The following is a 14,682-nucleotide window of genomic DNA, read 5'->3' as shown; positions in this document are numbered from 1 at the left end:
CGTCGCCCGCCCCTGAGCGTCATCGCTGCGCGACGCCGCCTGACGTCAGCGCGCGCCGCGCCACATCGGTCCCGAGGGGGTTGGCGGTGGCGGCGCCACAAAGGTCCCGCAGTGGCGGGGGAGGCCTGGGAGGGCCCTGGGGGCCGGGGCTTCTCCCCGCTCCGCCCCGGCGCTCAGTCCCTCGGTAAGCGGAGCGTAGCGGGTGCTCTAGACCGGGCTTGGGGCTCGACAGCCCAGAGAACCCCGGGCGGCCTGCGGTGAGGGGCCGGGGCCTGGGCCTGCGCCTGTCGTGAGGGCCTGGGCCGCCCCGTGTTGAGGTCTGAGGGCTCGCAGCGAGGCTGGGGCCAGCCGTAGCGGCCCTGACCCTGCTAGCAGCGCCACTTACGCCGCCTCAGAGGCTGGAAGGCTCCCAGGGCGAGCGGGCGCCCCTGCGCTGCTCTTCCTTAGGAAGTGGGCTAAAAATAGGAGCCGGATCCCTGCCTGCGCCCGTCCCCCCCGCGGCTTTGTTCTGCGGCCGTTCCCACGCACGCCCCGGCCCCCTGCGCCCCCCTCGCCGGCTGCTGCCCCACGGACAGGGCTGGGCCGGCAGCACCGAGGCCCAGGTGGGGCTTGTTCCCCTCGTGCGGAGGAGATGGGGGCAACAGCGCTGTACCTGCCCCCCGAAGTTGCCTCCTTCCACCCGCCCCGAGGCGGGTGAGGATGTGTTCGTGTTCATTCAGCCCCTGGAAATGTCTAGGGACCCAGGTTCCCTCTGTTGGCAGGTTATCATGAGAGGCAAGGCTGGAAGGTGAGCCGTGCAGAGCCCCTGGCAAAAGCAGCCCTTCTACTCCAGCCTTACTGATGTGAACCTACCCAGGAGGGCCATGCTCAGCCGCCGCAGAGGTTTACGGAGATGTACCAAAAGGGGAAGGCCCTCTCGGGGACTGGTTTCTTCTGGTCTTTGTTCCTGCTCAGTTTGAAACATCGCTGGCTGTGGTGTCACCTCCAGCCTCTGCCGCAGCTCAGCTCAGGGCCAGGTCCCACATGCCACAGAGGCCCTGGGACCCCTCTCGCTGCGTCCCCCAGGATGGGCAGCCCAGTCCCTGCTTTGCGGAGCACAGGGGGTCGCTCGGAGGCAACAGGGTGCAGGCGTTTCAGCGGCGTGGCTCATTGCAAGCGCTTCAGAGCCATTAAATCCAGGCCCTGAGGAATCAGACTTCTGTCTCTTATTTCTGGTTTTACACCCATGTCCCTCCTTGTGTCTACTTGTTGCTTATCATTCTCCTGTGCCCCCCAGGCCTGCGATTAACCAAATCCGCATGCTTGACTCCAGTCTGGCCTGTAAATCAGTGTTGCTCCCCTCCCAGGAGGACGTGTCCCAGCCTGCCAGCCCCACCACAGCTCTCCCATCCCAGGAGACACCCCATGCAGGCCCCCTGAGTTTGCAGGAGAGGTGGGACGGGGAGCTGGAGAAGAGGGTCGGGACCCACAGCTCATCTCCACGGGTGCACCGTGGGACAGGGCTGCGCTGCCGGGGGACTTTGCTCCCATCAAAGGCACCGTGGCGAGCCGTGGTGCTCCGCTGCTGCAGCACAAACACACACACACGCACACACAGGGAGGAGCGATGATATCATGACCTGGCTTTGTGTGAGCTATTTAGGGGGTTTAATTATTATTATTATTATTTTTCTTTCCCTTTCCTCTGCCTCCGAACAATGCCCATCCCGGCAGGACCGCGGTTCACACCATTGTGTGGGGCTGCCCTGCCTCAGGAAGGGGGAGATCCTTATCACCCCAGGCTGACCAGGCGAGTGAGCTCATGTCGGGCGAGGAAAGCAAGCGAGCACCTTGCCGGCAGCCTGCGGGTGCTCTCCATGCACCTACCCCCCAACCCCTGCATCTGGGGGAGGCCCTGGGGGCTGGTTTAGCTCCACCAGCCAGCATCAAGCCCCCCCCAAACCAGCCTTGTCCCACCCAGCCCCGCAGGGCCACCAGCCACCAGAAACACACCCAGGGTGAGGTGCAGCCCCCCCCGCAAGCTGTGCTGGGGCCATCTTCTGCATGTCCTCGCTCCTGCCTGGGCACAGTGACAGCGGTGGCATCAGTGTCTCTCCTGTGTTTACCTAGGAACGGGTCTAACCTGCCCGCAGGCGTTTGCTTTCCTCCCCAACCTTGCCCAGCCCTAAAACGGTCTGTGGCTGGGGGGGGGACAGAGGGGAAGGGGGGAGCTGCACCCAGACACGGGCTGGCACTGTTGAGCCTGTGCTGGTGCCACTGGGAAGGTTGGAAGGAGCCCTGTTCCCCAGGATATGCCCTGGGAGGCATGGCATGGCTCTGGCTCCCCAGGTGCAGCGGATGACAGGGCTCATCCTGGGCACAGAGGCTTTTTGGGGAGATGCTCAGTTTTTTCCCCCCTGTGAGAGCAGGCATCATCTTTCCCAGGCCCCGTGCTGGCATGGAAAGAGCCTGGAGCCGTCAGCTGCTCCCCCCGGCCCCTTTATTTGCAGAGAAAGCCAGCCAGCAAGCTCCCTGGGGTGATGGCACAGCGGTGGCACCATGCATGCCGAGCCCTAACCCGCCCCAGTGACCGTGGCCCTGCACCTGCCGCGGCACCCAGCAAGAGCAAGGGGGGGCCAACGCATCCCACCACACTGCCCATTTTGGAGGTGGCCCTGCAGCCACCAAGGGTGACAGGGACCTGCCTAGGAGCTGGCCCTGGTGTCCCATCCACTGCGGCAGGGGCAGGGAGCGGGCTGGCACCACTGCAAGCCACCTGCCAGGGCAGGGGGTCCCCCCGGGGCTGCCGGCAGCATGGGGAGCTGGTCCTCACCCACAGCCACCCCATGTCCATTACCCTGCCCTCTCTAAGTGGCCGCTGCTTGCCGGGGCACACGGTTCCTCTCGCTGTGGGGTTTGGCCATCCGTCCCTTCTTGCCCACATCCGCACTGGCCAGGGCGTGCTTGGCCTGAGCCAGCTTGCTCTTGCGGTGGTGGGGGCGGCTGCCGCACCAGAGGTGGGCGCAGTACTCCTCCACCCGCCGCAGGTTTTGGGAGTTGATGAGGTGCATGATGTCCTTGAACCAGGCTTTGGGAGCCTGTGGGGCCAGCCGGGGCTCGGGGCAAGGCAGGCGCGAGGGCTCGTTCCCCTGCTCCCGGGGGAAGGTGTGTGCCAGCTGCTCGCTGGCAATCACCTCCAAGGCCGTCTTGGCCACCGTCTGGGTGAAGCCATGCTCCAGTGTTTTGCAGTAGTAGATGCCGGCATCATGGCGGTGCAGCTTGCGGAAGAGCAGCCCTTGCTCCGTCTGCAGGATCCGCTCATCTGTCTTCACCTGTTGGCCACCACAAAGTTGGAGGGGTTCGAGTCTGGCCCCACATCCCTCCCGTGTCCTCGCAAGGGGATCAAGGCAGGTGCAGGGGGACCCTCACCTCATCCCGCTGCTCATTGGGCGGCCTCTGGACAAACCACTGCACGCTGGCCTGTGGGGACCGGGGCACACACTCCAGGAAGGTGCTGTTGTTCTCCGCCCCATAAAGCACCTTCTCCTCAACGCTCTCAAAATCATCCACTGGGGCAAAGACAGACACGGGCTGACGGGGAGGGCAGAGCCAGGCTTCCACTCACCCAAGTGTCAGCCCCCCTGGACCACCGTGTGGCTTCAGTTCCCTTCTCCCCCTCTCCCTGGGGGCAGACCCCAGCCCCAGCAGCACCCACCTCCTCTTGGGGCACCCCTCGGTCTACATGATGGGGAGATGAGGGTGCCCCAGCCCACGTGGGATGGCCGCAAGCCCCTCTGCGTGCCGACGGCTGTGGATGCCAGGACACGTGGACGAGCCCCTCAGCCCTGCGGGCCCCCCAGTCTCTCACCGGTCAGGTTCTGGTCCAGACACTGGTGCACTGGGTTGCCATGGCGGACACCCTGGCGGCGATAGCGGCGCTTGCCGGAAGGCTGGTAGTGGGTGCAGGCGGTGCCGTCCCAGGCACAGTAGGGATCCCTGGCCAGGCAGCATTCGGCACAAGCCGTGCCGTAGGTCTCGCACCGGTGCAGCCGTACCTGGGCCACCCCCAGGCTGGAGCCCACGTAGAGCATTTGCTGGGGGAACGGCACCAAGATGGTGATGCTGGCAGCCCCCGTGGCCACAGCAGCCAGGGTCCTCCGCCGGGACCCCCCCGGGGCAAGCACCATGAGGGCTTTGAGAGGCTGGTGACAACAGCTCAGTCCCTCCTGGTAACCTGCACTGTCCCCCGCCCTCTGGCTGAGACATGTCCATACTCACGCGCTTGACGGAGATCTCCATCTGGGTGATGGGCACAGGAGCCTGCAGGGGAGGAGAGTGGACGTGAGGCAGGCAAAAACCTTGCCACAGAGACCCCAGCTTGTTCAGAGCTGCCAGGGCTTTGGGGGGGGGGGGCACCAGGAATGTTTTTGGGGAGGATGAAAACACTCCCGGCCTCCCTCTGCCCTCGCAGCCCTGAGACCTCCCTGTGCCCTACAGTGCGGTGACAGGGTGACAGCCCTGAGTCTCCATCCTCATGTGTGTCCCCAACCTGAGTCCACCCCGCTGCCCCCCTCCCTTGCAAGCGGGGCAGCAAACAGCACCTTAAAAACCTGCAGCTCCTCCAGGACTATTTCCTCAGTCGTGGCCGAGCTTGTCTTCTGCATGACCACCACCTTCAGCACCGAACCAGCATCTGTGGGGAGGAGGAGGAGCATGGAGGTGTGAGTACCCTGTCATCGTGCACCCCAGCACCGTACCCACCGGCAGCCCCAGCACCGGGGCTCCTTTCTGCACACCGCTCCTGCTGCTCACCCGTCCCGAGGAAGAGAACGTCGTGCTGCCCGTCCTCGGCCTCCACCCGGTCCACCACGAGCTGACGCAGGCGGTGGGGCAGGTCGGTCTTCACTAGGAGGGGCCGGTGGTGCCGGGGGTACACGGGCTTGTACATGAGGGGGTGAGCGCGAGCAAAGTGCATCACCTCATCAGGGAAGTCCTTGGTGGTGCCATACTGCCGCCGGGGCTGGTTGGTGGTCTTGCTGGGACACTGCGGGGATGAGGAGGGACCAGCTCAGCCCGGCCACCCCAGCACCCATCCCTCCTTCCCCCTCCATTGCCCTGCAGAGCTGGTTTGGGTCCCTCCCCACCTTCCAATTTGGGGTCCATCTTCTCCACCTCATTGCCAGACCTTGGTCCCCAGCTGTCCCGGGGTGGATCCCATAGGGACCCCATCCCAGAAGGTGACAAGATGGGGGATTGGCCCCACCACCCCCGACCCGAGAGCAATTGGAGGAGCGGAGGGGACCCGGAGCTCCAGGGAGTCGCTTACCACGCCCGGCCGTGGGTAGGGCACCCTGCCCTCATAGGCACCCCACTGGTGGTGGGGGCTCTCCCGGTGGGCAAAGGGCCCGTTGAAGACCTCCCGGATGTCAGCCATGCGGTACACACAGACAGCGGAGCCCTGGAAGACATGGCTGAAAGGGGACGGTGAAGGGGGTGAGCAGAGCCAGGCTCAGCACCGGCAGCATCGATGGGGGGCATGGTAGCACCGACATCTCCGTACAGACCAGGGCAGAGCTGGCGGAGGTTGGGGAGCAGCCAGCAGCCACGTGGTGACGGTGACAGGGCAGGTCATGGGCAGCTGCAGCTGGATGTCCCCAGGGGCTGGAGCTGGACCACCCACCTGATGGTGCTGAAGAGGGCGTAGATCTCCGGGCTCTTCCCATCCTTCGTCCTCAGCAAGAAGACATCCTCTGGGGATAAAACCATGGGGTTTCTCCTGGAAGCCCAGGGGCTTCCTAAAGCCACTGACTAAGGGACCAGCTCTGGTGAGGTCCCCAGCTCCATACAGCCCTTACCTAGCTCATCGAAGTGGGTGTCAATGCCACCAGGGCCAGGGACGGAGCACACCAGCCGGGCTTTGTTGAAGGTACTCCACTTGTTGACCAGCACCCTCTGGCCACCAGCATCATTCTGCAGGGACAGGGAGCATCAGGGCCACCGCTGTGACTTGGTGCATCCCTGTGCCCCATGGTCCCCACCAGCACCTTACCACACAGACTCGTGCCACCCGGCTGATGATGGTGTGCTCCTTGCTGTCTGCCTCCACCACCTTCTCCGTGAAGAAGAAATAGGCTTTGTCATTGTCCCGGTCATCGTTGTCTGGGATCAAGTGGGCTGCCACAAATTTGGGGTCTAGGAGCAAGAAACAGCTGCGTCAGGTGGGGTGAGAGGGCACGGCCATCACCTCCAGACCCCCGCACCACACTGGATGCCAGCCAGGAGGACCCCCAGACCCTGCTGCCCCAGTGCCTTTCCCTGCTTGGACCTGGCATGGGGAATGCTGCACCATGGCCAGCAGATGCCCCAGCCACCGCAGGGCTAGCGGTCCCCGGCATTAGCCCAGCCAGGGGGGATGGAGGGGCAGAGGCGAGCTGTTACCATTGAGTAAGCGCTGATCCACCTCAGTGCGCAAGGCGGAGCGGGTCCCCGTGCTGCGGAAGATGCCAGGATCGCGGCCCAAGAAATCTGCAGTGAGGCCAGCATACAGCTCCCTGCCTGGCAAAAACACCCCACCGTGGGGCTGAGAGCCAGCCCCGGCTGGCATGGGGACCGTCCCTGGTCCCAGCACCCCAAAGGCTTTCGGTTCCCGAGGAAGACAACCCACCGATGACAGTGCTGGAGAAAGCACGGCTGGGCTCGTGCGGGCACCTGCCCCGGCCGGTCTCCACGCTGGCAGGGTCCAGGCTGAAGGTGTGCTGGGTGAGGGGGAGCAGGCAGGGAGCAGGCAGGTGAGCCCCAACCCTGCCCCGGGCAGCGAGGCCGTGCCTGGGCACGCAGGGGCTGGCACTGGTCCCTGCCCAGCTTGCAGGCACCTCGCTGCCAGCACCCACAGCTCCAGCACTCCCAAAGGGACTGTCTGGAAGCAGGATCTGTGCTTTTTGAGGCAAGTCTGATGCTATGAGGATGCGCAGCAACTGGAGGGACCTGCCAGCCCCACCGCTCACCCATCAGCCTGGCCGGAGGCATTGTGGTATGGGCAGGGCTCCCGCTGCCCACACGGCGCCAGGCTGCGAGGAGGAAACAGAGGGCCCTGCCTTTCCACCCCGGGCAACCTGATTTATGAGCAGCGGGCTGGGAGAGGAGGAAACGCCACCCACGCTGCAGCCCCTGGCAGGACACCAGCCCCAGGGGACACATCCGGAAAGACGATGCCAGGCCAGAAATGTGGGGGAGCTGGGGAGGGGGTAGCACAAGAGTAAAGGGGCAACAAGGAGCTGGTTCCTCCCCCGCCCAGTATTCAGCATGGAGCAAACACCGCATCCAGCATCCCCATGCAGTCCCGAAGCCCCCCAGGAAGGAGGCAGAAGATGGGGATCTACTTCCCCAGGGCATCCCACCGTGGATGCTCAGGATGGGCACCCCACCATGGTGCTGCCCTACCTCGCCACGGTGCCCCACGTAGACGAAGGCGCAGATGGGGTGGAAGGCGCCCGTCCCGCAGACCAGCAAGTGTGTCCGGTTGTAGGGGTGCAGCACACGGATGTAGTTGGCACAATCAGTCTGGGGGGACGGCAGGGGAGGGGAAGGTTTGGGGGGGCTCGGTGCTTTGCCCACCCCTAGCTCCCTGCTTCTGCCTGGGGCCCCACGATGATGTGCAAGCCCCAGCCCTGGCTCCCTGGGCTGCACCCAGGCTCTCTGCCTTCACCCCAGCGCCAGGGCTGTGAGATGGCAGCTTGCACCCACGGCAGGGCTTGCATGGAGTTGATCTGGGTGGACCCCAGCCCATTGCAAAAGGATGGGGCTTTTTACTGGTCCTCCTACTGCTGAGAGCATCCCTGGGGGAACCATGCGTGATCCAGCCGGCTCCTGGCCATCTCCTGCCCACGGGCACCCGTGCACTCACCCCATCACACAGCCCACGCCAGCCAGGGGAGCAAGGTTGCCCACCCAGCAAGCTCCCGGCGGCAGCTCCCACACCCAGCCCCAAGCCCCTGAGGACCCTCCTCTTCCTGGCACCCAGGACATGACCAGATGCAGGGATGTCCTTCCCCATCATGTTCCTGCTTGTGCCAGGGATGAAACAAAAGGAGGAAATGTGGGAGATGGAGACGGATACCCATAGACATCCGCGGCTGCCTTAAGGACAGCCCCGACCGCTACTGTCTGGGATTGTCCCCTTCTACCGGGGACAAGTAGCGATGACACCTCCAGGGCCAGAGACCTGCCACATCTGACCCCGCACTGTCTCTCCTGGCAGTTCCCGCTGGAAAAGGGCTCCTATCCTTCTCCCACTCAGGTATCACCACCGTTAGCTCGGCAGCTCCCCCCGGCCAGCGCCAGCCCTGCCTGCCCCCCATCGCTCCCCCCGGTGGGATGCGAGGCCCCTCATCTGCTGGGAACACCGCCACCGAGCTGCCCTGGGGGTTCCCAGCCTCCCCGCTGTTTATTTTCCCTTTGCAAAGAGCCTCTAAAATAGCAAGTCAAAAAAAAAATATATGTTCAAGAAAAATAAAAAATCGAGCCTGCCCAGGCTTGGATCTGTCAGTGAAAGCTTGTAAAATAAACACGCAGAGCGGGACAGGGACTCCGGGGAGTAATTAGTCTGGCTGGGGGAGCCTCAGGGAGTTTCTCCCCGCCATAGTCCTGTTTCGTATCAGGGCAGGGGGGATGCAAAGAGGGATAAGGTTTGGGGAGCAAGGTCACTGAACCTGGGCAAGCTACACATTTCCCACCATCAGGGGCAGCCAGGATGGACCAGACCACGTTGCTGGGGTCCGGTGCACAGCACGGGGCTTTCGGTTCCTCTGAGCTCAGGTCTCTGAGCACGGCTATCGCTGCCCACTCGGTACAGCCACATTTGGGGCACGCTGGCCACCACTCTGCAGCTGTGGGGCTGAGTAGAACCCCAGAGATGAGATTTCCAGAGCCTGGCACAAGCGTCTCACGTGGCCAGGCTTGGTCGCCAGCTCCCTGCCTCAGTTTCCCTCATGCACTGGGATGGTCCCTTGCTCTGCCCCGGCATTAACTGGCCTGTGAGCCCCATGGGGCCATCCCCAGCGGGATGACATGGCACAGCCCTGGTGCAGGGGGAGCACCGGGGCACAAGGGCACCCCTCCCCCCCATCTCAGGGCAGAGCACACATGGGGCGAGACTCACCCCTGGGTCCTTCCCCTTCCGAAAACACTCCTCCGTCTGCCCAGGGAGGGGAGGCCAGTAGATCTGAAACACAAAGGACGTGTTGGAGCAGGGAGGGGGGACAGCAGGGACCCAGACTTGCAAATACACGTCCACAGGCTGCCAGTGGCATGGTGATGGAGAGAGGGACCAAGAGAGCGACCAAGAGAGCGACCAACAGCTCCCCAGAGCCCACCCAGGCCAGGGCTCCCACCCTGCGACCCAGGGCAGGACCATTCCTCCTGGGGACACGCGCCCCGGCGGTCACAGCCCGCAGCAAGGCTGGATTTGGGTGGTCACACTGGGGATGGCCAGAGCTGGCCTGGAAGGGGGTGGACTTGTGGGTGGCGTGGGGAAAGGGTGCTGGGGGACAGCAGGGAGTGATGGAGCTCGAGTCCCCCACAGCCTTCAGCAGCTCTTGGACCAAGGGCAGCTTGGGTACACAAGCCCTTGACCCCATGGCGGTGACCCAGCACACCGAGGGGCACTTCATTTCCTTCTCCGCTTTCTTCAGCTAGAAACGGCCCAGAGCCACTTTTAAAAAACAAATCGTCAAAGTGGAGAGGGTGAAGGAGGAGGGGAACTCCTCACTGGCTCAGTGTCATTGCTCTGGTCCATCATCTCTCCCACCAAGGAGCCGGGAGAGGTCTGGAGGCTTTGCCAGCTGAGCCCTGGCACAGCTCATTACAATGACAGATGCTTTTAGCTCCTCGTCTCTGCAGGCATTCAGCTGTATATTTGGCCCATGAAGGGGATGCCCGGATGGGGATGGGGAGCACTCACTCTCCCGATAGCAGCTTTTTACAAGAGCGGGCTCCAAGACCCCGCTGAGCACCCAGGACTCATGGGTGGGCTGTGCCACCAGCTGCCAACCACGACTAATTGCTGGCTAATTGCCCTGCAGCCACCATGGCCAGCCCTCCCTTGCCAGGCAGCACAAGTTTTCAGATGCATTTCAGGGTGCTTGGGACAGGGATATCCCCAGGGCAGGTCTTGCTTCAGGGTGGCTTTGCCTGGCTTGGCCAGGCACCACCTGCTCGGAGGGGCGAGGGGTGCACGGGGGGCCAGGGTGGGGAGGGAGACCCGGGGGTGCTCAGCAGGACCCAGCTCACCTCCTTGGCATCCGCGCTGGCCCCGTCCAGGAGCAGGGAGTAGAGCACATCCTTTCCCCCGATGAAGAGCCGGTCGCGGTACTCATCCAGGTAGAGGGAGCGGAAGCCCAGGAAGCCTCGGTGGCCAAAGAAGAGGACAGAGCGGTTGGTGCCCAAAAGCTCTGCCGGGGAGGAAGGGAAGCGTCAGGAGGAGCCATCCCAGCCCCAAAGACCCGCAGGGTGTCATAAGCACCACTCACCCCGAATGTCCCCTCCCGGCCATGGGCACAAGTACTCGCCTCAAGCCTGGGGTACGTCCTGCTCCCCCACGGCCCCCGTCACGTCCCTCCATTTGCTGCACACTCTGGGGTCCCCCAGATGCCAGCTCACAGCCCACTCCACAGGGACAGCGCAGCCCCACGGCCCTGAGCTGTCACCCAACACAAGGACAGGAGGGAAAAGCGATGGATAACATCCCACAGCTCAGTGCCCTCTCACACCCCCAGGAGCCTCCCACACCTGGGGCCCAGCCGTCGAAGGATGCTGCAGCAAAGGGGCATCGCAGCAAGGGAAAACGGAGAGGGGTGCCATGCGGGCTCCCAGCCTCTGAATGCCCTTCACACCTGCTTGGAAAATGTGAAAGGATGCTCGGACCCCCACCCTGGTGGTGGCACCAAGGGGTCCTGACTTTTTCAGGGGGTGACTGGAGGGCTGCAATGGGCACAGAGGGGAGAGGGTCCCTCTGAGCTGCTGCTTCTGAGTATTGTGGAGCCATCCTAGGGCCAGCAGAAGAGCTGCTCCCAGCCGCTGCAGGCAGCAGCGTCCATCTCCATCCCTTCCCGGACATGCGTGCATCCCGACCTCACCCTGCCCGGGGTGCTGCTCTCCCTCCCAGCCAAGGGCAAAGCCATGGAGCCAGTGGGCAGCAGGGTGCCGAGCAAGTTTGCCCCCAGCAAACTTCAGTTGAACCACTCTGGGCTCCTACTGCGGCCATGCCGCAGCGAGTCGGGGTACATGAAAGCCTGGTGAAGCCCGTGCCTGCCGTCAACCCCAGAAAAGCGGGTCCTGTGCCCTCCGGGTGCCAGCCAGGGACACAACAGCAGGCACCCAGCCAGTGCCATGGGGAAACAAGCACACACAGCCTGCCACCACCGCCATCAGAACTTGCTGTCAAGGAGGGTTCCGCCCTGCCACAGCACGGGGACGGCACTTGGGGAACAGCACCGGCACAGGGACGCTGCGTCCCTGGGACGGACATCAACTCCCGGCACCCCCGAGAGCCCGAAACAACAGGGTCTGATGGTCAAGGCTCCCAGAGCAGGTCCAAGCCCAGATCCCATGGGATGCTGAGGGTCCCTCGCAGTGACGCCACCGCGGGGGCAGTGGCACGACTGGCTCCCAGCAGGAAATGACTTTCAGGGTCAGCAAGCCGAAAACCCCAGCACACTGGCGCCCACCCAGCTGCCGCAGAGGGAGAGGGCAAGAGGGAGCGGCTCAGCTTCACCGGGCTCTGAAACCCCATCCCAGCGACTGCCCCGACCCTGGGCCAGGCCACTGCAACCGCCGGGAGGAGGAGGAGGAAGACAAAGCGCCATTGATAGGCACAGCCATGTCCCCAGACACCCTCCGCTGGGGAAGGCTGCCAGCCGCCGCTGCTGACCCCAGGGAAATAGCGAGCCCGAGCATCCCTCATACATGTCCCCATGGGAGGGGAGGTGGCGCTGGGACAAGCCCAAGCTGCCAGCAGCCAAGGACACAGGAGTACCAAGCCCTGCCACGAGGAGGTGGCCAGCGGCACAATGTCCCCATCCTGGTGGGAAATGCCTCTTCTGGGACCTGCAAGGGGGACAGAGTCCATCCCCAGGGTGGGGACGGCTACCTCCACCCCATCACACACAGCTCCTTTCCCCACCAAGTCGCTCAAGGGCAGTCCCAGTGTCCTAACTGGTGATGCTGGTGGCATGGAGGGATACAGCGCCAGTGGCTCTATCCTCACCAGAAAGATTCCTGTGCCTGCAAGCAGAGCTGGCACCACGCACCCGGGAACCCTCCAGCCCCATCTCCCCAGGGGGTACCCTCCTCCCAGTGCCCTCCCAGCATCTCAGGTCCTCCCACATTGTTGGGCCTAGCCCGGGAAAATGCTGTCGTCTCCTTCTATTCTTGCCCTGCAATAATATTTTCCCAGCTCAGAATAACATTGGCAAAGTCGTTGGGCTCCTTTTATTGTTTCAGACGAGGCTTCCTCCTCTCCCCCAGCCCCAACAAATTCCTCCCGCGCCTCGGGTTACACCGGCTCCGGGCGCCTTCCCCTTCCCTGGCTTCCTCTCCCCAGGGAGCAGCACCCTGCCGTGCTCCATCCATCCCCAGCACCCCTTTACCCCCAGGGTGGGAGTCCCATAGAAGCCACCCCCCCAAGCACAGGGGTCCCTTGGGGGAGACTGTGGAGAGCTCAGAGGGCACTGGGCTGTGCTGCGAGGCTCCTGGTGCACGCAGCAGCAAAATGCTCTTTCCCCTCTTACACAAGCCTCTGCTGGAAGTCAAAGCGGAAGGAAAAGAGCAGCTTGAAGTGAGAGGGAGCGCTGGGGACGCAGCCACCCCTGCACCCACAGCGCGACACCTTCCCCTATGGCCCCCCCAAACGTCGCCCCGCAGCCGGAGCCACCAGTCACGCACAAGCCCAAGCCGAGGAGCTAAGCATAAGCAGCTTCAGTTCGCCCCAGTTTTCATTTCAGTGGCTTCTAATGGTTTTAATTGAAATTTTAATTTCTTTTTCTTCCCCCCAGGGAGAAGGCGGTGGCAGAATTTGTTTCATGGGAAATTTCAGTTTCTGTTTCCAATTTGGAAGAGGAACAGAATAATTATCTTAAGAAGAAAAAAAAGCTTCAAAAGGTTGCTCGCTCCCTGCGGGAGGCCAAGGAGCCCTCCCAGCCCCGGGGAGCCCCTCGCACCTGGGGAGTGGCATGGCACTGATGGACTTTGGGCTGGAGTGGATCAGGTGCTGAGCCAGACCTGAGCCCCCAGTCAAGCTCTGCCAGAACCCCAAACCTCCTAGCCCAGCTGCCAAGCCCAACCTGTGGGCACTGATCCCATCACAAGGCAGAGCCAGGAGCCATCCTGGGTGCCTGCTGCCTCCCAGGGTGAGCAAGGCCACTGCGTGCCTCAGTTTCCCCCTTTCAACAGGGAGGGAGTCCTTGGGGCCACCCCCTTTGCCCCAGGACAGAGGCAAGGATGCAGCGAGCCGGTGCCCCAGGGCCAGGGGACCCCCAACCCCAGCAGCACAAGGGCAGACGGCAGCTTTCCCCCAGTATAGGGACGTGCTCTGCAGCTCCCAGGGCTCTCCGAGAGCTGGGCTGCCCCAGGCCTTTCCCCTCTTTGGGAAGGGGGAAGATATGCATTATGCAATTTATTTTATTTTCATTTTTTTAGAGCAGGTTCATTGCTTTTAGGCAAGAAGGAGGAGACTGAGGCGCTCTGAACTCCTCTGTCAAGTTTGGCTGGAAGCAGCCTGTGGATTAAGCTGGCAGAGGGGGGGATGCAGCAAGCCAGAGCAGGATCACAGTGAGAGTTTTAATTAAAACCAAGCACTCCCAGCGCAGCACCCCGAGGCCCCCCCGGCACCCCAGCACCCGCACCCCAGTGCGGCAGGGCTCGGAGGGTGCCCGGGCTGAGCAGCACCCAGGGGATGCTGAGCACCCACGGGGATGCCCACGCACGGCAGCACTCACCCAGCCCACATGCCAGAGCATGCCGGTGCCAGAGCAGCGCCGTGCCTCAGTTTCCCCCCCCCCACACACTCCACGTGGAGACGATCCCTCGTGGGAAGCGGCGGGGCTGGCGCGGAGCCCGGCGGCGCATCCCCCCCGCCCCATCACCCGGGTCCCGTCCCCCCCCCCTCCTCCTCAGGGGCCCCCCACGTCCCGCGTGGGGAAGGGGAGAGTGCCAGGCAGCCACCCACCGAAACCCCAGCCCAAACCGAGCCTCCAGCGCAAGGTGCCCCTCTCACAAAAAAACCCCATAAACCCGCACTTTGGGCGCAGCGCCCACAGCTGAGACCCCCCCCCAAGCCCCCACCCAGCCCCCGTGGGGGGGGACACACACCGAGGACCCCCCTACGTGGGCAGGCACCCCCCAGCCCCCCCCGCAGCAGGTGCCCCCGGCCCGGCTCACCGCGGTAGGGCAGGCGGAGCCGGGGCAGGCTGCGCCCCGCCGCCAGCAGCGCAGCCCCCAGCCAGCACACCCACACCGACACCGCTGCCCGCATCCCGCCGCCGCTCCCGGGGCTGCCGGTGGCACCGAGCTTTTATGGGACCGCCATCCGACCGCCCCCGGCCCGCCCCGGCCCGCCCCGGCCCGGCCCCGCCGCCTCAATCCCCCGGGGATGCGCGGGGGGGGGCGGGCGAGGCGGGACGGGCCCATCCCCCGGGGGGTCCGAGAGCT

At 63.9% G+C, this 14,682-nt stretch overlaps 1 protein-coding gene across 1 annotated transcript; it reads right to left on the bottom strand.

Annotated features, from left to right (window-relative positions):
- Positions 1 to 1,637: 1,637 nt before the first annotated feature.
- On the bottom strand, positions 1,638 to 14,508 carry SEMA3G (semaphorin 3G). The gene is made up of 16 exons (XM_082321500.1): positions 14,413 to 14,508; positions 10,267 to 10,427; positions 9,137 to 9,199; positions 7,420 to 7,539; positions 6,644 to 6,734; positions 6,418 to 6,534; positions 6,029 to 6,171; positions 5,835 to 5,949; positions 5,660 to 5,729; positions 5,306 to 5,450; positions 4,792 to 5,023; positions 4,581 to 4,672; positions 4,258 to 4,299; positions 3,848 to 4,073; positions 3,409 to 3,548; positions 1,638 to 3,311 (listed from the first exon to the last, which is right to left on the bottom strand). The coding sequence occupies exons 1-16, from the start codon at positions 14,504 to 14,506 to the stop codon at positions 2,847 to 2,849; spliced, it is 2,316 nt and encodes a 771-aa protein (XP_082177626.1). The 5' UTR covers positions 14,507 to 14,508; the 3' UTR covers positions 1,638 to 2,846.
- Between the last annotated feature and the right edge of the window lie 174 nt (positions 14,509 to 14,682).

This window comes from Platalea leucorodia (assembly GCF_965183815.1).
Source record: "Platalea leucorodia genome assembly, chromosome: 9".
Lineage (NCBI taxonomy): Eukaryota > Metazoa > Chordata > Aves > Pelecaniformes > Threskiornithidae > Platalea > Platalea leucorodia.
Note: the sequence above shows the minus strand (reverse complement) of the source record. Positions and strands in the feature narration are given on the sequence as shown.